General features: G+C 40.5%; 1 protein-coding gene and 1 long non-coding RNA gene across 3 annotated transcripts; one reads left to right on the top strand and one right to left on the bottom strand.

Moving 5' to 3' along the window:
• Nucleotides 1–884: 884 nt before the first annotated feature.
• LOC148039298 (alanine--glyoxylate aminotransferase 2 homolog 1, mitochondrial-like) lies at nucleotides 885–6,338 on the top strand. Of its 2 annotated transcripts, none has more exons than XM_087675198.1 (10): nucleotides 885–1,066; nucleotides 2,144–2,374; nucleotides 2,505–2,675; nucleotides 2,858–3,004; nucleotides 3,093–3,272; nucleotides 3,653–3,878; nucleotides 3,992–4,105; nucleotides 5,739–5,825; nucleotides 5,988–6,068; nucleotides 6,156–6,338. In XM_087675198.1, the coding sequence occupies exons 1-9, from the start codon at nucleotides 899–901 to the stop codon at nucleotides 6,029–6,031; spliced, it is 1,368 nt and encodes a 455-aa protein (XP_087531324.1). In that variant the 5' UTR covers nucleotides 885–898; the 3' UTR covers nucleotides 6,032–6,068; nucleotides 6,156–6,338. The 2 variants fall into 2 exon arrangements, with proteins under 2 accessions (XP_087531324.1, XP_087531323.1); XM_087675197.1 differs by lacking the exon at nucleotides 885–1,066 and adding an exon at nucleotides 1,534–1,794.
• LOC148039299 (uncharacterized) lies at nucleotides 2,208–3,653 on the bottom strand. Its single transcript, XR_015690403.1, has 3 exons — nucleotides 3,381–3,653; nucleotides 2,837–3,289; nucleotides 2,208–2,344 (listed from the first exon to the last, which is right to left on the bottom strand). It is a non-coding gene; the product is annotated as an uncharacterized LOC148039299 (long non-coding RNA).
• Nucleotides 6,339–21,932: the final 15,594 nt, after the last annotated feature.

Raw genomic sequence — 21,932 nt, 5'->3', positions numbered from 1 at the left:
GGTGTGTTCAAGATAAAGCGCGTGATGAAGTGCATGTCACAAGTCATGGGAGTGGTGATGAGCGTGTCAAGTTTTGTGCATTGGTTAGGCATGGTGGGCATGTGTGACAGCAAGCCAAGAGAGACTCTCTTTCCTATTGACCTTGCATGGTGATAAGCAGCCCTTGAAAAGGGGGTGGTAGCAAGGGAAGGGTAGGGTGAAGGTAACTCCCCTCCTCCGAATGCGTAGAGGGGGTGGCCGTGGGGTTAACGACCTTGGGTGGAACCTAGCTCTGAGATGAGTTTCAAATTGTGTGCAAGGTAGAGGTATCATCTTATAAAATCCTCACCACATCCAAGGGAAGGTTAGGGTGAAGGCAACTCCCCTCCTCCGAATGTGCGAAGGGGGTGATTATGGGGTTAAGGACCTTGGATGGAACCTAGAGCTCTAAGACAAGTTTCAAAATCACGAGCAAGGTTGAGGTATCTTCTTACACAATGCTCACCACATGAATCTCAAAGCCCCACCCCCCCCCCCCCCCCCCCCAAAACCACCAACAAGCCTAGGTAAGGTTAAAGGCTTTGAAACTTTGTGGTGCCGTCTCTTATTGTGATAGTGTGAAATTGGGCGCCGTCTGAATGGTAGAATCCACCCGAGATTTCCGCCAGAGAAGGTGGAGGTGAGACTGATATGCTAGGTGGGCACACAAGTTGGAGGGTGGAGGGTGAGGCTGATATGCTTCTTGGCTTTGCTTACGTGAGCAAGCAAGCTGCGAAACAGGACAATTTCTAGGTATTGATGTTCTTTCCGCATAGGAGCCTGCTATGCTATGCTGTGTTACGGAACTATACGCACCAACGATGATTCAATTTCCCATTATTATTATTATTATTTTGCTTGTCCAGATGAAGGTAAACCAATGTGGAAGAATCATCCATGTGTTCTCTCCAGCAGCGTCATTAGCTGTGCCATACACGAGAGAGAGAGAGAGAGAGAGAGAGAGAGAGAGAGAGAGAGAGCAGAAAAAGAAGAAGAAGAGAGACGCAAGGGAAAGAGGAAAGGCTACTTTCGATTCTTGATATGGGCGGTTCGTATGTTTTTACTCGTCTGTTAGTAAGCATAGACGTGAAAATGGGTAGGTAATTTGTATCAAAAAAGTATCATTCGTACTGTGTGTCAACATACAGCACCCATCTCACCCCCCCCCCCCCCCACCCCCATTATTAATAATCGCAATCAACAGAGGAAGGCATGATATAAGAAAGACAGAAAGTCTGCCTTATTAGCATATGTATAAGAGAGACACAGATACTCTGCCTTACTTTCATGTTTGCATTGTATCCTCACCTTAAATATTCACTTGTGCCAAATTGTTGCTGCAGAAGGGGCAATTGAGCAGGAGGTATAGGCAGGCAGAGAGACAGAGAGAGAGAGAGAGAGAGAAAGAGAGAGGCGCTCAATTCGAATGCTAAAGATTGAACAAAGAAGCATTAGAGCTCATCACACCTGATTAAACACTGCATTTGTGTAATTGAGAATCGGATCATAATCGAGATGGCCAGATTATGGTCTTGTATGAGGAGTAACAAGACGCTGTTTGCTGGTCGTTGTAGCAGTCATGGCGCTGGTGCTGCAGGGGTGTCTACCATGTCCTCCATGGTTGCACAACCTCAGCAATATCAGCCCCTTCCTCTCCCTCAGCTGCCCCCTTTCGACCACACTCCAGCCCCTTACACAGGCCCCTCCACCGATGTCATCTTGGAAAAGCGCCGCCGCTACATGAACCCAGCCATCCTTCTCTACTACAAGAAGCCTGTATGCTCTGTCTCTGTGTGTGTGGGGCTTAAGAGGGTTCTCACCTGCAGTCACTTGCGTACTGCTTTTATTGTAGCTCTCTGTTCCTTGATTAGCATCAAACTTAAGACTCCATTAGTGGGCTCAATTAAGAATTGTCAATCTTTTGGCATGCCCCTAGTTTTGAGCCCTTCTCAACATTATCAGATCTATTATCATACTTCTTATGATCATGACATTTACGGGCCTGGCCTGATTTTTCTTTGATGGGCTCCCATCATCATTAGCACTGTATTTTTCTTTCATGTGATCGGATATGGTTTTTGGCTGGGGAATTCTGATCCTAAATTTCCTTATATGCACTCTGCAGATAAATATAGTGGAAGGGAAGATGCAATACCTGTATGACGACACTGGCAGACGGTATCTCGATGCCTTTGCAGGCATTGTGACCGTCTCATGTGGCCATTGTCACCCGGAAGTAACTGAAGCAATCATTCGCCAGACTAAGCTGCTTCAGCACACCACCACCATCTACCTCAACCATGCAGTCGCCGACTTCGCAGAGGCCCTGGCACAAAAGATGCCTGGCAATCTCAAGGTTCCAACAATTGTAGACAGTATTCTTCACTTTTAGATGCAATTGGTCTGGTTCTTGCTAGTTTTGAATCGAAAATGGTGTCGGTTTTACTGCATTGAGGAGGAAATGCTGACAATGTTGGAATGCACAGGTGGTGTATTTTGTAAATTCAGGTGGGGAAGCAAATGACATGGCCTTGATGATGGCCCGCCTTTACACAGGCAACTATGATGTGATATCTTTGAGAAACTCCTACCATGGCCTGAGTGAATCGACCATGGGCTTAACAGGCCAACGCACTTATAAGCACAAAGTCCCACAGGTGCGCACACATGGGCCAATGAAAATAAAGGGCTGTAATTGATTAGAGAGGCTAAGCAATCGCTACATGTATGCAATTTGATTTTGACATAGTCAGTCTGCAGTGCTAGCATTGGCAGAGCATGAACTTGTGCAGCAATGCATTCTTACTGAAAGATCCACCTTTTGATGTAACTTTGGCAGGGATTTGGAATCCACCATGCTTTGAATCCTAATCCTTATAGGGGTCAACACGGTTCGGATGGCCCAAAGTATGCAGCAGATGTTGCTGACTTGATTGAGTCTGCAACAGCAGGGCGTGTCGCAGGTTTCTTCTCTGAGGCTTTCCAGGTACATGCTTTACATACAATGCTCTTTATGTGGTAGATGAACTGCTTCGGGTTCTTCAAACTTGGCTTATGGACCCTTCTCTCTTTAGGGAGTGGGAGGGGCAGTAGAGCTTGCACCTGGATACCTTCCTGTGGTGTACGACATCATCAGAAACGCAGGTGGTATCTGTATAGCAGACGAGGTACAGACAGGGTTCGGTCGAACTGGCACACATTATTGGGGATTTCAAACCCAAGGTGTGATACCAGATATTGTCACACTGGCCAAGGTAAAATTTCCTACATCCTGTTGAAAGGAAATAACAGTTGAATCTCTGTATCCTGCAATATAACATAATTGGTTTGAATTAATGGCACAACAGCCTGTTTGAACTTACCATACTGTTGGTGAGCTTCCCTCGTGTAGAAAGCCCGTGCTCATCTCTTGCTTCTCAAGCAAGCCAAGACATTGACAGAAAGCCCCGATGTAATCACAGTCAATTCCATTGCATCCTACAACCATCTGCCTTTCAGATCACATTTTGTCAATAAAACACTGACTCACGCATTGCTTGAACTATGTTTCATGGTCCCTCCCATCTATGGACTACTAACCTTCTTGCAGCACAACAGTCTTGACACAACCTGCCTTGGCTGGCATTTCGTGCAGGGCCTCGGAAATGGCCTTCCGGTTGGTGCGGTCGTGACAACGCCGGAAATTGCCGCCGCCTTGTCGCACAGCAACCATTTCAACACATTTGGAGGCAACCCAGTGTGCTCTGCAGGAGGGCATGCTGTGCTGAGGGTCCTGGAGAAGGAGAAACGCCAGGAGCACTGTGCTGAGGTGGGGACTTACTTGATTGGGAAGCTCAGGGAGCTTCAAGCCAAGCATGACAGTAAGTGTTTGCATATCTTCAGTGTCACTTCAGCTCAGGGGCCTCTCTCTCTCTCTCTCTCTCTCTCTCTCTCTCTCTCTCTAATAATGTATGCTGTTGCTGCTTGCTTAAAGTCATAGGGGATGTGAGAGGCAGAGGCCTCATGATAGGAGTGGAGCTGGTGCGAGACAGGCAGACTAAGGAACCTGCAAAGGAAGAGACTGCCGAGATCTATGAGAAGATGAGAGGTACACTCTCATCATTCATATATGGATTGGAATTGGATGATATACCTTTGCTTCTTCTTTTTTGCTATCGGTATCAACGATTCCATCATGCTTCTTGCCATCCTTTGGCCTGCCTTACCCCTTTAGGCATTGGGCGATTGCCTTTCCTATATGGAAAGAGAAATTCCCCCTTTCTATCTTGAGACTTTTTTGGGTATTGAAAATAATTAGTCATTGAATAACTACCCCATTTAGTATATAGCAAGGCCATACAATACATCACACATGGTTGAAATAGTGGAAGCGTCACTACATAACTAAGGTTACACTTGAATGACCTACTCAAGGGTATACAAGAAAATTTCTATATTTTGTAATCAGCACCTCATATAGAGCAGCATAATAGCACCTAACCACCTGAAGCACCATACTAGCACCTAAACACCTGACTTCCTCCTCGATTTCTTTCTTTAGGATGTATTTCTCTTTTTGTTACTTTTGTAATCCAATCCCCTAAAACTAGGTTGCAATCTTAAGAGTGCATACAAGGGACAAGGCGAAACGTTGTAACCCCTACAATTATATAGTAAGGGTTAAATATGTCAACCAGTAGACTTCAAATCATCATGAGAGAGATCATGGGGATAGATTGGAAGACATTTGGAACCGCAATAGAAAGGCAAAATTCATGTAGGTTGATTTTTAGCACATTGTGAAAATATAATAGCTTGCAAGGGGTTGACCACAAAGAATATGGAGTGCCCCTTTTTGAGAGGGTAGGATGGAAGGAGAGATGGTTTTACAGGTTCGTGTTAAATGAGAGGAAAGGAAGAGCAAGAGGAACAAGCACTGGAACAAGGAAACCTGGAAATGATGGAGAGAGGAAGAGAAACCTAAAAACAAGGGAGAGAGAAAGAGTTGCTGCATCTCCACGTTATGACTCGTTAGAAAACATTGATATTGGCTAAAATAAAAGGATTTCTAGGCACATCTTTTTATTTCTTATATAAAATGAGTACTCTTCTAAGGGCCATTGTTTGTTTGCCAACTAGAATTGCAAATTGTTTCATAAAAAGCTTAAGGCTTGTGCCTTGATGCATTACTAAATGTTGTAACTATTTACTTTATTAATGGTATCTTTTACCTTTTGCATTATTTTAAAAATATGTTTCTAAACATTAATATAACAATGACTTCTTTGTCAACTTAAATCATTCTCTAAGGACACCAATGTTGAGAAAGATAGAGAACCTCAAAGAAACATCTTTCAAAAACTACTAAAGCATGATGATATGTGTTTGGCTACAACTTCTTATAGCCATTTGCAATGTAATAATAGTGGACTTGATTGAGATATCTATAAATCTGGCATGTTTTTATGATTTGCATCATAAGAAAATATGGCAAACGAGTTTTACACTTAATGCTTGTCAAAGCACCTTATCTTAGGAGCCTTGAACTTTGACCTTGGCCATCCAGAAATACACCTAACATATATTGTGACTTAATATGTTCACCTCCATCTAGTACTTATGATGTTCACATCAATTTGTTGGATGGGCACTGCATTGAATACTATTAATCCCACATTTATTATGTTTTTGCAAAAGAAGAAGAGAGACATTTATGTTGGATAATTTTCTTCTTGATGTAGACCTTGGAGTTTTGGTGGGTAAAGGCGGCTTTAATGGCAATGTTTTTCGAATCAAGCCACCTATGTGCTTCAACAAACATGATGCAGGTCAAAAGTCCAATCACCATTCTAACTTCACTGTTTTTTTTAAAAATCAATTTAACATATATACTAATCTTTGGTTGCGTAAGGTGATCATAACACTTACCCTTATTGATCTCTTTACTAGTGCAATTTAGGCTAATCCTTTTTATTCAAAAATGTCAACAGATTTCCTTGTCGAGGTTATGGAGTACACATTGTCCAAACTATGAGCCATGCTAAATTCCATAAAACAAAAAGGAACATGAAGTAAGTGTGAAGAAATTTCAAAACAAGTTATGTTTCTTTGATTTCAAAGCAAAAGCTATGGTAGTTTTGACTTTTTGCTTTTCACAGAAAACTTGTGCCTCCTCAACATGGATTCTCTAACCTCAATTTTACTATGAAGTACTCATTTGAACTTTGTATTTCATTACTAGTGAAAAGGGATGTGCCAAAAGGAAAACTCCTTCGCATCCATGCTCTTATTAAGACAATTGTTAATGACCCATTGTGAATATACAAATGAAACATTTCATCTGTGTGTGTGCGTGTCGAAATGCTTCTAGATCAAACCAAATTGATGTCAAATCAACCTAGAAGAATGGCAAACACTAATGCGAATGCACAAATAGTTTAAAATGACATTAAGGAGGTTCAATGTGCTAAAGGAGTACCTTGTGAACATCCGTAGCTTTGTCACATGATCTTTGCATTAATTGCTAGTTCTAACTAGAGAAAGTACAAAGTGTTGAGTATAATCAATTTCTCCCAAAGCTACCATGTGTTAGTTTTAGCAATGTCATAGTTAAAGCATAACATTTCCAAAAATAAGCTATCAAGCAAACTGAAGATGGTGGGCACATATATTGGTATTTTGGTCAAATGGATCATCTGAGAGCAAGTAGTTATTGCTTTACACTCTTCTTACAAAATTTGCCTAGTCTAAAGAATGATTTGCTAGTCAATTTCTAAGCACATTAGTTTGCTAATATTGTAACAAGCTCAAAGATGTTAAAACATAACCTTGAAGTTGTGTACTCTCACATTGGATGTCTTGGCAGTTGGTGGTTGTATCCAAAAAGATTGTATATGTTTCATGATGAAACATTGGTCTCTATAAAAGAATAAAATAGCCTTTCTTGCAAGCATTATGGATTGCCTTATAGTTTTGGATGCTCAATTAGAATTTTCTCTCATACAACTCCTTGTTACAATGCACCCACTCAAACTTTCACACAATAACAAAGAGACATTGACATTTTCAAAGGACTTCACTAGGCTCTTCTTTGATTGGGGAGTAACGTGGTTGCATATTCTTCATTACTAAACACTTCTTGATATGTGAATAGAAATTTCAATTCATTACTATTACAACATTTATAAAGAAAAACTTGCAAAAAATGTGCATGCACACACACAAGTAGATAAAGAAAGTTGTATTACAGGACAAAGAGACATACATTCTATCCATAATCCCATTAATTATTGATATCATTATCATTATTCGGCACCCCATAATCCCATTAATTATTGATATCATTATCATTATTCGGCACCCCATAAACAAGATTTCAAGAAGCTCCTGATTGGATTGTCCCTATGTGTTACAAGCATATTCATGGTACATTTAGTATTAAAATCTCTCTCTCTCTCTCTCTCTCTCTCTCTCTCTCTCTCTCTCTCTCTCTCTCTCTCTCTCTCTCTCTCTCTCTCTCTCTCTCTCTCTCTCTCTCTCTCTCTCTCTCTCTCTCTCTCTCTCTCTCTCTCTCTCTCTCTCTCTCTCTCTCTCTCTCTCTCTCTCTCTCTCTCTCTCTCTCTCTCTCTCTCTCTCAAGTTCCATCTAGCTTTATCACACATACAATCATCTAGCTTAAGCTAGAAAGTAACTTGAATTGATACAAAGCAAAGGTAGAGAATCTTACAAAAGAAATAAAAATACGAGAGGATTGCTTGGCTAAGTGGAAAGCTTGAGACTCCTACAAGTTTTAAGATATGACAAAAGAAAGTAAAAACTTGTGGAATCTTAGCACCAACATTTGGGTTTAGAGTAGAGTTTGAGGATTAGGGGAAATCTTGACTACTCCAAAAAGTTCTTGTAAGGAGTTGGATTGCTAGATGATTAATGGGCTTACACCAAGGGAAATGTTGGACCAAGCTTTCTTTAAGAAAACAAAAATGTTTTTGACCTAAAAGGATGTGGTTTTGCAATTTTAGCATTATAAATTGCAAAATACGGTCAAAACAAATATTATATATGCTCCAATCTCCTAACATATGATTGGCAAAGAGGCCAAAGTGGTTCAACCTTTTTGTGGAGTATAAGGCCCCCACTTGAGTGGATTTGATAATGTTGGCACGTGATATAATATTGTATGAGCTTGCCATGTCCACAACCTCAGATTAATTGCATGTCTTCCTAACTAATTTTGGGTTATGTTACAATTTGCACGAGATCAAACCTAGCTCTCATGTAATGTTACAATATAATGCAATCACAATAAATAATTGGAATACATTGTAGTTGCACATTGCACATGACAATGCCTAAATTAATATAATGAACCTTGAAAAAATAATCCTTTCCAAAATAATTTTGACACTTGGACTTGCATGCTTTCGCTTGACTTTGCATCCTTCTTTGCTATTTGACTTTAACATTAACCCCCTCTCATCCCATGACAATCAGCATCATAGCTAATGCACTTTATCCTGCACCGTAGATATGAAATGGTGGGGATGGTCATGATGTTGTCTTTGAAAGAGTGAGGTAGCTATCAATGAAGAAAATGAAGAATGGTTCTTGGTGCTCACAATAGTTGATGATTGAATTTTGGTTGATGGCATAGCTTGTGGTGTTGTTGATGTTGGTACACTTGACTTGTTGAAGGAGTTGTGATGGTGCTCATTGATCTTGTAGCTCCTATTGTGACCTTTCTCCTTCTCCTTCTCTACAATGATGGTGATGGGGTCCTCTTCTCCTTCATCTCACCTTCTATTCTTCCATTTAATGCTCTCAAGCCTTTGCTAAATGTTAGCCCTATGATAAGCAAAAAGTATAGTGTGTTCTCTTCTTTTCCCTACTTTGCCAATTTTGATAGGCTTGCTTTCCCCTTGTTTTCCCAACCTCTCAAAAGCTAGCTTGATGCAAAAAACAAAAAATGGACCTCCCGATTGAGTGAGTCCTACTCAACACCACCATGGTTTTATCCAAAACATTAATGCTTACCCACCTATTCAATCTCCTTGGAGTTCTCAATCTTCGTTTCCCACAAAGTCTCACTATGTGCTTAGAAGTGAGTTGAAGCTTGTGAGCAAGTGGTCTCTATATGAGTGAGTGGAATCCCTATGAGTGAGACTAGGGGTTCATAATATGTAGAGACATGGAATGTTATGTTTTTTTGTGGTTTTTTTTTATAATTGAGTTTTGTTTGTGGTTTCAGTCTTTTCTTCCTTCAATTCTATTCTATTCTAATCAATGATCAATCAAGTGATCAAACCATTGAATCGATACCCTCTTGATCTGGCCTTCCTAATCTAGCCATGAACATTTCAGAGTGAGCACGTTATTGAGCACAATGAGCCTCCAGTTCCATCACACAATGAGAGTATGACCTATGTTAAATTATTCTGAGAGCCGAGCTCCCTCCTGTGCAAATTATATCAAATCATGCATAAGACTAGGATGTGTACAAGTTAATTATTTCATAAAAATCAATGCCTAGGTGCATGGAAAGGAGGGAAGACTAGTCACATGGCCACAAAGAGGGCTAGATATCCAAGGGGAATGGAAAAACCCTAACCTTAAAAATCATATATATAAAGGAGAAAAAAGAATAGAAGAAGCTGTTCATGTATCTACTAACTTTGCTTCTTATCTCTCTTGTTGCTATGTTATATAAGAATACAAGAGCGAAGGAGAGGGAGAGTATGTGTGGAACTTGTGTGGAGTGAGAAACATATGGATCGTGAAGCTTCATCCATTCTCTTCTTTTCTCTTTATCTCCATCCCTTCATGGTGAATTGAGTGTTTGAGCTAGAGCATGTGGTGTTAAGTTTGTGAGGGAGTGAAGGAAGTGTGATCTAAATCTCTTCTCCATCCCTTCACCTCTTCTCATTCATGATGAAGCTCAACTACATATAACCAAGAAACAACATTGTCAAATATTGCAATGTGCTAACCTACATTATAGCCATCAATGTAGGACTCCCTTGCAAGAAATCATGCCATCACAATATATGTACCTCATCTCCACCACCAAAGGATCCAACTAGAGAGCACAACACTTAACAAAAGGAAAAGATAGAGAGAAGAGACTGAGAACCCCAGCCCCACTAAGGAGCAAAATAAGTGGAAAAAGAAACAAAGAGAAGAAATAGAGTTGAGATTATCATTAAGAAATTCTGATGAAGGAGAAACAAAATAGCAATAAATGATCTTGTGAGCTACTCAAAAGTGGCCAAAGAAAGAATGGAAAAAGTTGGAAGAGAGGATAAAGCAAAGCCAAGAGAAGTATGAGCAGGCAATAAGGGCATACATTGAAGAGAAAATGTGTGAAAAGGATCTGAATATCACAGAATAGCAGGTGGGTGAGATTCTAGCAAAGAAGAGAGAATCCTCTAAAGGGAAAGAGACAATGATAGAGGAATCACAAATCTTCGACTTGGCAACCCTTCATGAGTTGATGACACAAATAAGAAGCATGAAGGCATAGATCAGTGAGCTCACCAAGGCAACCATTATTGTAAACTAGGAAAATAGATTGCACCCTGAGGAATCCTCCAAGAGTATATAAGAACCACCATAGGCACAACAAATGGAATAGGAGTTCTAGAATGGTGCAGGTAGGACTCAAGAGGGATAAAGTAAAGGAGGTAATTAAAAAGCCAGGCATGAACTTCAAGAAAGACTAGATCAAATCCAAGAAGCCTACAAGAAGTTCCTTGTTGAGTCCAATGACTAGGTATAGGAGTCCAAACATAATTCTGAGAGAAATCCTCAAAACTTTAAGAAAAGACCCTTGAACTTGCAGAAAAATATTAAATATTCAAAGCTAGGGAGGAGGAAGTAGAGAAGTTATTCAAATAACCACTATAGATGCAAATCTCCAACTTACAGGTGACACATTCCAACTAGCCAGGAAAACGCAAAGACAGCCTTGCATGAGAAAGAAAGCTTGGAAAAAGTGCAAGGCTAATGGAAGTCCACTTATGTAGGCCTAGAGGAGACAATAGATGCTATCCTAACAAGAGCCATAAGGCTAGGTGAGATCTAGAGACTATATGAGTCAACATCCATGACAGTATCCACTGATCTAGGAGAAATGAAAGTCAACATAAGGTCAAATTGAAAACTTATTAGTTTGTCATGGCTAAATAGAAACAAGAACTAATTAAATAAAAAGATGCACTATTGACCCACACACCATAGATAGAAGATGAACTCAAGCTCCAACTTAGAGTGATTTCTCACACTTTGGCCCACACACCACTAATGGAAGATGAACTCAAGCTCCAACTTAGAGTGATTTCTCACACTTTGGAGAGCATGCAAAAGATCCCAAAAATCACTCTAATGTCCATAGAGAAAACCAAGGAAGACTTGTTCTATCATGTGAAAAAGAGAGGCTATGAGGATGAAGAACTAAAAGCAACATGTCTTTTTCAACTAGAAATACCCCTTCTAGCATCCCTATTATACCATAGAGCCACCAATAATTATGACAAGATCCACTAATCTACCAAGACCACTAGAGTTTAATGCATGTGAGTCTAAAGAGTAGACAATAGTGAAGAGGATCTAGAGCAAAAGGGTACATATGCCATCATGACACTAATATTGAGAGCGTAGTCTCAAAAAGTGACTAAATATCATCTTCTCCTCAAGATCCTACTTTAAGAAGAAGAGGAAAGCCTAGAGAAATTTGTGTAAAGGTACTAGCAGAGACAAAGATTAAGCACCTTGGTAGTCTTTGACTTTAAGGTGAGGAGAAAGGTAGGTTATAATATGAGTGTTGCGGGGCCACATGGCACCATTACTCATGTAAGGCATAAGCATGATGCAAAAATATTATTCTCAAATCCAACCAAATGAAGGATAAGCAAAAAATATTAGTCTCAAGTCCAACGAAAGGAAGGATAAGCCAAATTTGGACAAGTAAAAGGAAAATTCATAGTCATACAAGAAAAATTGCTTCCTCTTTTAATGACTATCCACTAAGAAGCATCATAGAGATGGGCATGAGAGTCATCATAGTCAACCAATTTGTACTTAAGGCATAGAGAAACCCTCCCATAAAGAGTGTACACTTCAACCTCATTGTGGTCTGTAGCTATAAGGTTTGAGAGCTAGGAGTGCTAAAGGAGTGGCATGTCAAAATCATGGGGATTAACTCTTCAATGAACTTTGTGGTTACCAAAATTGTGGATTACAAATTGTTGGGCTACCCCTAGATGTGGAACGCTCAACTTATTGAGAACATGGGTAGTAGGTTGGTCTTCTTGGGAAATAGGCATGAGGAAATTAGAGTAGAAATGGAGAGCTAGAAGACCACAACTTTCAACCTTGATGCCATCTCTAGCATACTTTGACAATACATAAATTGCACACCTAGATCTAGAACTCTCAACAAGTACATCCCTTTCTCTAAAGAGGAACAAGATTGAATGCATGGGCCTTGCTACTTTGGGCTTTACCATTCACAAAAGAAAACAAATGTAAGAAAGCTTGTGAACAAATGTGTCAATAGGGTGGAGAAGAGCTCACTATACACATGGCTTAGCCTAGCACGATTAGACCAATGATAGCTATCCTTATGATGAACCTAGAACCATCTCAACCTAGTGCTAGGGGGTTCAACATTCCTACCTATCACTTAGACTTGAGAAAAATCCTTAATCAATGGTGATACTAGCTCAAGGGAAACCCCGAAGCAAACTTTGGTCATCATTTAAGAGCTACTACAACAATGAAAGTGGAAGTGGTCCAAGTTGCAGCAAACACTATTTGACTACCATAACAACCTAGTGGTGTGGTTTATACTATGACTCCAATGGTAAAATGATAGAATATATTGTAAAAGATCCTAAACACAAAAAGGTTGAGGCATTGCTAGTAGATGTTGAAATGGTGAGAGTAATGTCAAAGTGGATTAGCTAGAGTATCTAGGTCCTTGATCATGAATGGATAGGGTTTAAGGTCATGTGTATGAGATGAATTGGACAAGCTTCTCAAGTCAAGGTTCACCTATGAAATAGAACATAGAAATTAGGTGTTTCCTATAGTGGTAGTACTAAAAAAGAATAAGAAAATTAGAGTGTGTATCAACTATAAGAAGGTGAATTAAACTACCAAGATATTTTATACCAATTACCTTACACTGAGCACATGATCATAGACAAGGAGTTTTATGGCTTCCTAGATGGGTAAGGCTATAAGTAAGTGCAAGTCCACTTTGATGATGACTAAGAACACCTTTGCCACAGAATGGGGAGTGTTTGTGTATATAGTCATTCCCTCATGCCCTTTGGATTAACAAATAGGCCTACAACTTTCCAACCTTGAAGGGGGAGTGTTTGAGTATATAGTCATGCTCTTTGGGTAGATGAACGTGTTATGACTTTCCAAAGGTTGATATGCATAATATTCAAGGAAATCCTCCACAAGTACCTCATAGTGTCTATCAAAAACCTTTCTATCAATTCCTCATGGGATGAGCACTTAAACAAGATTCAAGCAATCTTTGAATGGTGTAGGATACCAACTCTCATTGAACCCACTCAACTATTAGTTCTACATGAAGCATGGCAACATCTTAGGCCATGTGGTACCTAAGAATGGTATGCCACAAACATAATAAAGTTCCAAGTTAACTTGGAGTTGCTACCATCAAAAAACACCAAGGGCATGCAATACTTCCTTAGACACATCGGTTGTTATAGATGCTTAATGCTAACTATGTAGCAAGTGCTAGGCCAGTATACAAGCTCTTAGTAAACTAGAAGTGGATGGAGGGGTGCTTGAAAGGATATGAAGCCTTGAAAAAGGATCTTATTAGTGCACCCATCATGTGAGTCCTAGACTAGAGGATCATGTTCCATGTGCATATTGATGCATCCAAAATCATAGTTGGATTAATGTTCTGCCAACCTAGCATCTAATGGGCTTAGCATGGTGTACTTCGTGAAGATGTTTTCCCATTATTTTCTTGCTAACCCCTTTACCTTCTTCATAGACCATCAAGCTTTACTATATTTGGTTAAATAAATCATGTGCCATAAGCCATATTGCAAGATGTCTATTGCCGCCCAAAAAGAAAAGCACCACTACATCACCAACTACATGTCAAGTAACAAGTCCCATGGATTCCCAATTGTTAATGTTGTAGCAAGAGGCTTAGCTATTCAAGGCTGGCTTGACTCCCTATTGGACCCAACAATGTTGTAGAAGTCTTAGAGCATAGACTACTTGAGTGCCCAATAGAGGAATCTAGTCTTGCATGCCAGCTCATTAAAGTGACGCCCTATTAGTTGGTCAAAAGTCAACTATACAAGTTGGGTCCATTAAGAAGATGCATGTGTGAGCATAAGCTTGAATAAGTATTGCAAGAGACACACGGAGGAATAGCTAGAGGCCACTTCCATGCCTCATTATAACTTGAAAGGTGCTATAACCACAACTTTGATAGTCAAACCTATTCAAGTGTTGGGCTTTGTTAATTGGTAAAATGGAAAGGTGGTAGAACAATAGATCAAATAAGCAAAGGCAGCCAAATGTAGCAAAAGTAAAGAGAAGTGCAAATCAAGCAAAAGTCTCAAGACATACAATTATTTTCACTCAAAGTATGCAGTCACACAATAGCTTTCATTCACTTTCATGATAGTCAATGTAATCTAAATATAAATACATAAATCAAGAAAGACCCTCCAAAATCCAAATAGGAGATGGGTGCCTGACTTAAATGGAAGCCCAAAATCAGTGAATGGAAAAGCTTGTTGTTGTGGTGTGCAAACTTGAGAGGATGCTTCTTCTCTTTGTTTCTATTCCATCAACTTGTGCTCCACCTTGAGAGTAAGCGAGAGTGAGAGTGTGAGAGTTAGGGAGAGAGAGTGAGAGACCTGAGAGGTAAAGCTCCACCTTGAGAGTAAGCGAGAGTGAGAGTGAGAGACTTGAGAGATAAAGCTCCTTCCTTGTGCACCTTTTCTCTCTTCCCCTTCTTGGGTGAGAGGTCGATTGGAGATCAAGTTGTCTTTCTTCTTCTTCAATTTTCCTCTCATGGATTGAGTGCTTGTGGATTAGATCAGGAGCAATAGAGTGGAGAAGGTAGATTGAGTACCACCACACAGATCATGGAACCACCATTGAGCCTTAGCTTCATGACATTGAGGAGAAGGCAAGGTGGTGAGCTCACCATACCCTCATCAATTTTTTCATTCTTGCTTTTGAGTGGTTTGGGAGAAAAATGGATAGATCAATGAGTGCGAAGGACAAATCGGATGAAGTGCTTGAAATAATAAACATTTTGTCAAGTCTAGCAATTGAGCTCGCAAAAGCTTCAATAGGCTTTTTACTCAACAGTGAGACTTTGAAGGGACTAATAGCTTCAATTGTGTTGGCTATGCAATCTATTACCTAGCTATAAACACTTCTCTATCCAACCAATCAATCTACCATGAAAACATTCCTCTGTCTAATCATCCACTCACCTACTCTCATCTACTGTAATGTAGTCATCCCCTAACGTACTTGCAAGTGGATCCATTATCCAAGTAGTGCTTTTAGATCTACTCACGCTACTCCATTGCACTCGATATGATCCTCAAGTGCTCCAACAAAGAGAGGAAATGTAGAGAAGAATTACAAATGCCCAAGCTCACCTAAACTCCAACCCTTACTCTTCAATCTATGGAAGAAGAAGGGGAAGAAGAGAAGAATACAAAGCAAGAACGAAGCTTCATTCTCTAAGTTTCTCACTCACAAGAATTTCCTTCACCATTTGGGATTAAAATTATCCTCTGCTAGATGAGTGCCAAACCCATGGAACTCATCATCGCAAGTGGCAAGCTCTAACTTCCATTTAAGACATGGATGCTAGGGATGTCATCCTTGGAGGAATTCTATAGTTGTTGACTGATAGATGCTTCTTGGTGCTCTTGCTAACTAGTGTTGGGATAACAAGGTTGATGAAGTTTATATAACACTCTTATAGTATCCTTGATTGGTAATATTCAATAGTGGATTATCATTAAAGGATAGGAGTGTTGGATTGGAGATTGTGGGAACACGTAGATTTGGTATTAGAATCCTCTCATGAAAACCTTTTCAATTACATGTTATATGATATAGTTTTGAGGTAATGGATATAGTTATGTGGGCATCCTTTCTTTAATCAGATGATGACATAGTAGTTCTTATAAGGCCCAAAGTTTTCCCTAATGCATACATCAAATGACATGCTAGGTGGCCAATGTTCCTAAAGAAATGGGGTGATTGCAAGGGGAAAACTCTTGAGCTACACGTGCACTCACTCACTCACTCACTCGTGTACTTTATTCACACACACACTCTCATACTATATCCCCTCATGCACATAGTCCTTATACATAGTGGATTCCATTTGTAACTATTGATCTCCCTTACATATGGTTGTCCCAATTATATGGGTTTTCTAATTCAACTAATGACTGAATTTTATAGTCCTATCTATGATCCAATGCTCAAACAATATTTTCTCTTTATAAAATAAAGTGCAGGTGCACACCTAGTCCAATTTAGCAATAATTTAGTGCTTTTCTTTAGCCCTTTGGCTCCCCACTTGAGTCCTTGGTTCTTCACTTGAGCTTCTAGTTCTGCTCGAGTTTTTGGTTTTACTTGAGTCCCTAATTTTCGTCTTACTTAAGTGCTTGAGACCTTTTGGGTGGAAAATAGGTACGACCACAAAAGTTGACTCGAATGCTTCTCCTTGGGATTAAGGTGTGTCTCTTGCAAGATTGAGGGTCACTCAAGGGCTTAGTCACTTGGGTTAGTTGTTGGCTTATAAGTTGGGTCCAAGGATTTCTAATGAGTGTAGCTCTAGGCCCTTCTACTTAGTCAAATCGATGCAATAAGATCTCAAGTTGTAGGGCTTAAAGAGTCTAAGACTTGAGAGTCTCCCCTTGAGTATATTGTGTAAAAAGTCCTAGAGGGATGAAGTCCTCCAGACTTGAGAAGAGACTTCCTTGCTTGGTTGAAGGATTGAGACTTGAATGGCTTCCACTCAAATAGGCAAGCTTCTCAAAAGGGTCCTACACTCCAATCGAATTCTAGTTTTTCTCAATGAATTTAGTGATTCAATGCTTAGCAAAAAAATCCAAGGAGTCAAGTATTACATGTTTGGATTCTTAGTCGAGTTGAGTGAGAAGACCTTGAGCAAGGCACACTATGCACTTGAGTGTGTGAACAATCCTAAAGGATAGTCAACATCATGCCTTGAGAGCAATCAATCATATTGGTGGATTGTGTTCTCAATCAATTGGGGTCTTCCAAAGCTTGTCTGGCAATGCAGAATGTCTCTAGGCTGACATCTTCTTGATGCTCAAATGCTAATGGTAGCTCAAGCTCTCGAGTGATCAACTAATTGGTTTGACAATTAACTCAAGCTATTGAGGGCTTGAGTGGACCCATTGGTAATTGAGGGTGGAGTGATTGCAAGAGTCATAAGGGATCAATCCTAGGTTCTTGATTGGTCAAATGGTCTTGTGGTCGATTGGTCAAGGCTTCACTGGCTGCTCAAGCAACCAAAGCTTGAGCAATCTTGTGCACAAGTGTCTCAAATGTATGGTAGAGGCTCAAGAGTCAATCTATAGCATCAGCTAGTGGCTCAAGTACTATGCCTTGGGTGTCTAAAACTTGAGTTATTCTATTGACCTAAAGTATTGAAGCATAGAGGGGATTGAGCATATGTAAACTTCAAGTTCGCTCAAGGAACTCAACAATAATGGCCATAAGTGCTAGATGGTGGTGTTTGTGCTAGAAGCATCATGAGCTTTCTCCCTATTCTAAAACTCTCAACATGTCTTCACTCAAGCAATGCACTCGAGACTCAAGGTCATAGAGCTCATTGCTTAAACGGCACACATGACAGTAGTTATGTCAACTACCATCCTATTAGATCCATCTTTTTTGTCTTATTCTCCATCTTTTTCTAAAATATTAAATCTCTTGTCATCTTAGTGCACTCATACCCAGTTAATTGGTATTTTAAGGCAGCTTCCTTTATTTTTCTCTCAATGATCCTATTTTATTCATTTCTCTTACTTCTTTTTTTATGCTCAAGCTCAAGCCTCAAGCCTCTAGTTCAATTGAGCACACTCAAGTATTTGACTTTAATGTAGTCCATAGGAGGTTTTTACAAAGTGTAGATTTATGATTTTGTTACTTGTGTGCCCAGCTTGGTTTTTCCCTATCTATATCTTATGCCCCAAGTTGAGTACCTCAAACTATGTTTCCATGCTCCAAATGTTGTCAAACTCTCTTTTTATCACTTGTTATTTTAATAGAATGGAATATAACAATAGTATAATACTCATACTCATATTTTTATTCATTAAGCAACCATTATCTACACTCTTCCTCTTCTTAATCTAACCGTGCATGTTTCAAAGGCCTACCTCACAAGCTCAAATTCCTAAGCATGATGGACAAGCAAGCACCTTGGTTTCTACTCATATCTTAGCAAAGAAACCAAAAAAGTCAAGTTACCTATGCACTCAACAATAAAACATGAGTGGAGCTCCTATTCTTTTAGGAGTTGAAACTACTTTGGTGGATTAGCTCTCACCTAGTTGGTTGTTGAGGCTTGAAGTGCACTCTTAGATGTGTTATTTTCTATGTATGAAACAACCCTTGAATGTCAAGTGAAGGGTGGATGTCCTAGTTGTAACTCATTGTATGCATCTTTTCATATCTAGCTTTGACATATAAGATGGTGCCCTATTAGGGTTATAGAGGTCGTAACTTGAATATCTATCTCTGTCTCCTAAAAATATGATATCATTTACTATGGTTTCTATGTTCAAGAAATATGTAATCAATAACAGTTCAAGTTGAAATCTCACATCTATGAGTGACTACTAGTAGTTTCAAGGGTTCATTTTGGGAGTTTCAAGATGTGGCCCTAATTTCAAGTCTTTAGGTTTCTTCTTCAAAATTTAAATGTTATTAGAAGAAGATACAAGAGCAACAAAAGAGGGTACAATTTGTTAAGAGGCAACTGGAGACTATGAGAGAAAGGCGATCTTTTTTTCTAGGAAGACAATATGATTCATTTCTATAAATGGAGGGTATACTGTGATCTCTTCTTTAAAATGTCTTGTATTCATGCTATTTTAGAGCAAATAGATATTTGGGAACTTTCAAGGTAGACATGCACTCAAGCAAATTCTTGCAATTCAAAGAGTTTCCTGCAACTCAAGCTAATTCTTGCAATTCAAGCAGATTCTTGTAGTTCATGCAAATTCTTGCAACTCAAGTAGTTTCTTACAATTCAGGTAGATTCATGCAATTCAACTAGATTCATGTAATTCAGATGTTTAGGAGATGGTGGAAAAGAAAATGAAGAAGACTCTGTAAGAAAAGAGTAAGAGTACGCAACGAAAGAAGAAACACGAACACAGAGAGAGAGAGAGAGAGAGAGAGAGAGAGAGAGAGAGAGAGAGAGAGAGAGAGAGAAAGCTGAAAGTGAAGGAAGAAAATCTACACTGAGTAAGATGTATGCTAAATACAAAACTGTGGATTGATAAGTCCCTGCATGCAACCTAGAGCGTCATTGAGGGCACCATATCAGGCTGGAAACAGTGGCAGCACCAATGTCGAAGTGGGAACAGAGGGAGAGTGTGCTGAAACCTACAAGACAGTGTATGAAGGGACTAATGAGCGGGGCTGTTATATATAGCCCCCTAGCCTCAAAACTAGCCGACCTGCCTAAAATTGGCTGACTGCCCCAAAATGTTTGATATGCCCATACAATGGGCGGACTACCTACTGAGCTGACGGACTAGCCAAGACATGCTAACACCCCCTCTTAAATCTTGAGAGGGTATGAAGACCTAACATCCACATGTGATGAAGCAAAGAAGCTTGAGGCAAAGGCTTCGTGAAGAGATTAGCCACATTGTCCACCGTGGGACAGTAGGCCACCACCAACTCCGAATCCACGATCCACTTTCGAACATAGTGGTACTGAACCTCAATGTGCTTTGTATGAGCATGAAACATCAGGTTCTTTGCTAGAGCAAGAGCACTTTGGTTGTCCACGCGCAACTCCATAGGTCCTATTTGTGGGAAGCCAATCTCTGCCAGCATACGACGGAGCCAAACTGCCTCCATAGCAGTCGAACATAAGGCCCGATACTCAACCTTTGTAGAAGAAAGTGCCACAGTAGGCTACTTCTTGCTGCTCTAAGAGATAGCACCAAATCCAAGGGTGAAAGCATAACCTATAGTGGATCATCTTGAATCCACATCATGTTCCCAATCAGAATCACTCCAACCAGAAAGAGTGGTCCCATCTCCATACATGACCCCATAGGATTGAGTCCCCTACAAATACCAAAGGACACGCAAAGCTGCCCTCCACTGATCCTATGTAGGAGTCTTCATGAAAGAAGACAACAAAGCCACCACAAAAGAGATATCCGACTGAGTGTGAATAAGCTAGATAAGTGAGCCAATAAGGCACCTATAACGAGTGGGATCAGTAAATAAGGGGAACTCCATTTGCCAAAATCTTGGACTCTAGGTCCATGGGGCATGAAATAGGCCGACACTCAGCCGTATCAAACTCTGAAAGAAGCTCATAGATGTACCTCTGCTGCGAGACAAAGATGCCCTATGCCATCTGATAGATCTCCAATCCAAGAAAAAAGTGCAGGATCCCAAGATCCATCATGTCAAACTCTTGTCAAAAAATAGACCAAGTGTGCTCCACCTGCGAAGTGTCGCTCCTTGCAATAATAAGATCATCCACATATAAGATTAGCAAAACACAAAGGTCACCCACAACCCAAAAGTAGAGGTTGGGGCCATAATCGGAGCGCTTAAAACCACACTGTAGAAAGAAGCGGTCAATCCTCTGGTACCAAGCATGAAAAGCCTGCTTCAGGCCATAAAGGGCCTTCCGCAACCTGTAGGCATGAGCCTCCTTTCCCTACACAAGAAAACCGGGATGTGAAACATAGATGTCCTCCTCAAGGACGCCATTCAGGAAGGCTGACTTGACGTCCATCTAGTAAATAGGCCAACGGTGGTGAGATGCTAGAGCCAAAATAACTCGAATGGTGGACATTCGAGCTATAGGAGCAAAGGTCTCAAAGCAATCCAAACCTGCCTGATGCGCAAAACCCTTGGCAACAAGACAATCTTTATGCTTGTCCAAGGAACCATCTGCAAGATACTTGGTCTTGAAGACCCATTTCACACATATCACCTTCCATTTTGTGGGACACGGTACAAGCTCCCAAGTTTGATTTCACTCGATGGAATCGATCTTTGCCTGCATAGCCTATCTCCAAACATCCTGTGCAAGAGTCTCCTCACCTGTGGAAGACTCGGAATCCTGAAGAATCTGTGACATAAGAGCATAGTTCACACAGAGTGAACTATCCCACTACTGGGCCTATAATCGAGCATCTGCGTGGACCTGTAGAAGAAACAGGAAAGTGAGTAACACCTGAATCCTGCATAAGCCGGCGATACCACAAAGGAACCCTAAGAGACTCCTCCTGCTGTAAGGGAGATCGAGTAGCCCACTGGAACCTGCAAAGCACCTATCTATGAAAGGGACTCCCCCTCACCAAGGGAAGGTGGATCCTCCTCATCTGAAAAATGCTCCCCATTGGACGGCTCTGGATCCCTAGAAGACTCCTAAGGGGAGGGGGAAGGGGTGGAAGTACTCGATGAAGAAGGAGTATCATCAGCCACCACAAGGGGAGGGAAGCCGTAGTAGAGGAAACAAAGGAAGGAGGAGGAGCCGAAGAAGAAGGAGGGGTGCTAAGAGGCATCCTGGAAGGAAGAGAAGGGAGAGAAGGTGGGTGCTCCTTCATGGAAGAAGAATCGTCAAGACTAAGCATCTGCAATTTCTTCTCCAAAGAGATATT

This window comes from Lygodium microphyllum, chromosome 3 (assembly GCF_053477565.2).
Source record: "Lygodium microphyllum isolate KBCC chromosome 3, Lygodium_microphyllum_v1.1.10, whole genome shotgun sequence".
NCBI classification, from domain to species: domain Eukaryota; kingdom Viridiplantae; phylum Streptophyta; class Polypodiopsida; order Schizaeales; family Lygodiaceae; genus Lygodium; species Lygodium microphyllum.
This window is presented reverse-complemented; position numbering and strand designations above follow the sequence as displayed.

Bases quoted from the DNA above. Each gene is read 5' to 3' on its own strand.
- LOC148039298 (XM_087675197.1), top strand. From the start codon at position 1,534: ATGGCCAGATTATGGTCTTGTATGAGGAGTAACAAGACGCTGTTTGCT. The intron at 3,005-3,092 runs GTACATGCTTTA...TTCTCTCTTTAG, and splicing joins TCTTCTCTGAGGCTTTCCAG to GGAGTGGGAGGGGCAGTAGA. The intron at 3,273-3,652 runs GTAAAATTTCCT...CATTTCGTGCAG, and splicing joins ATATTGTCACACTGGCCAAG to GGCCTCGGAAATGGCCTTCC.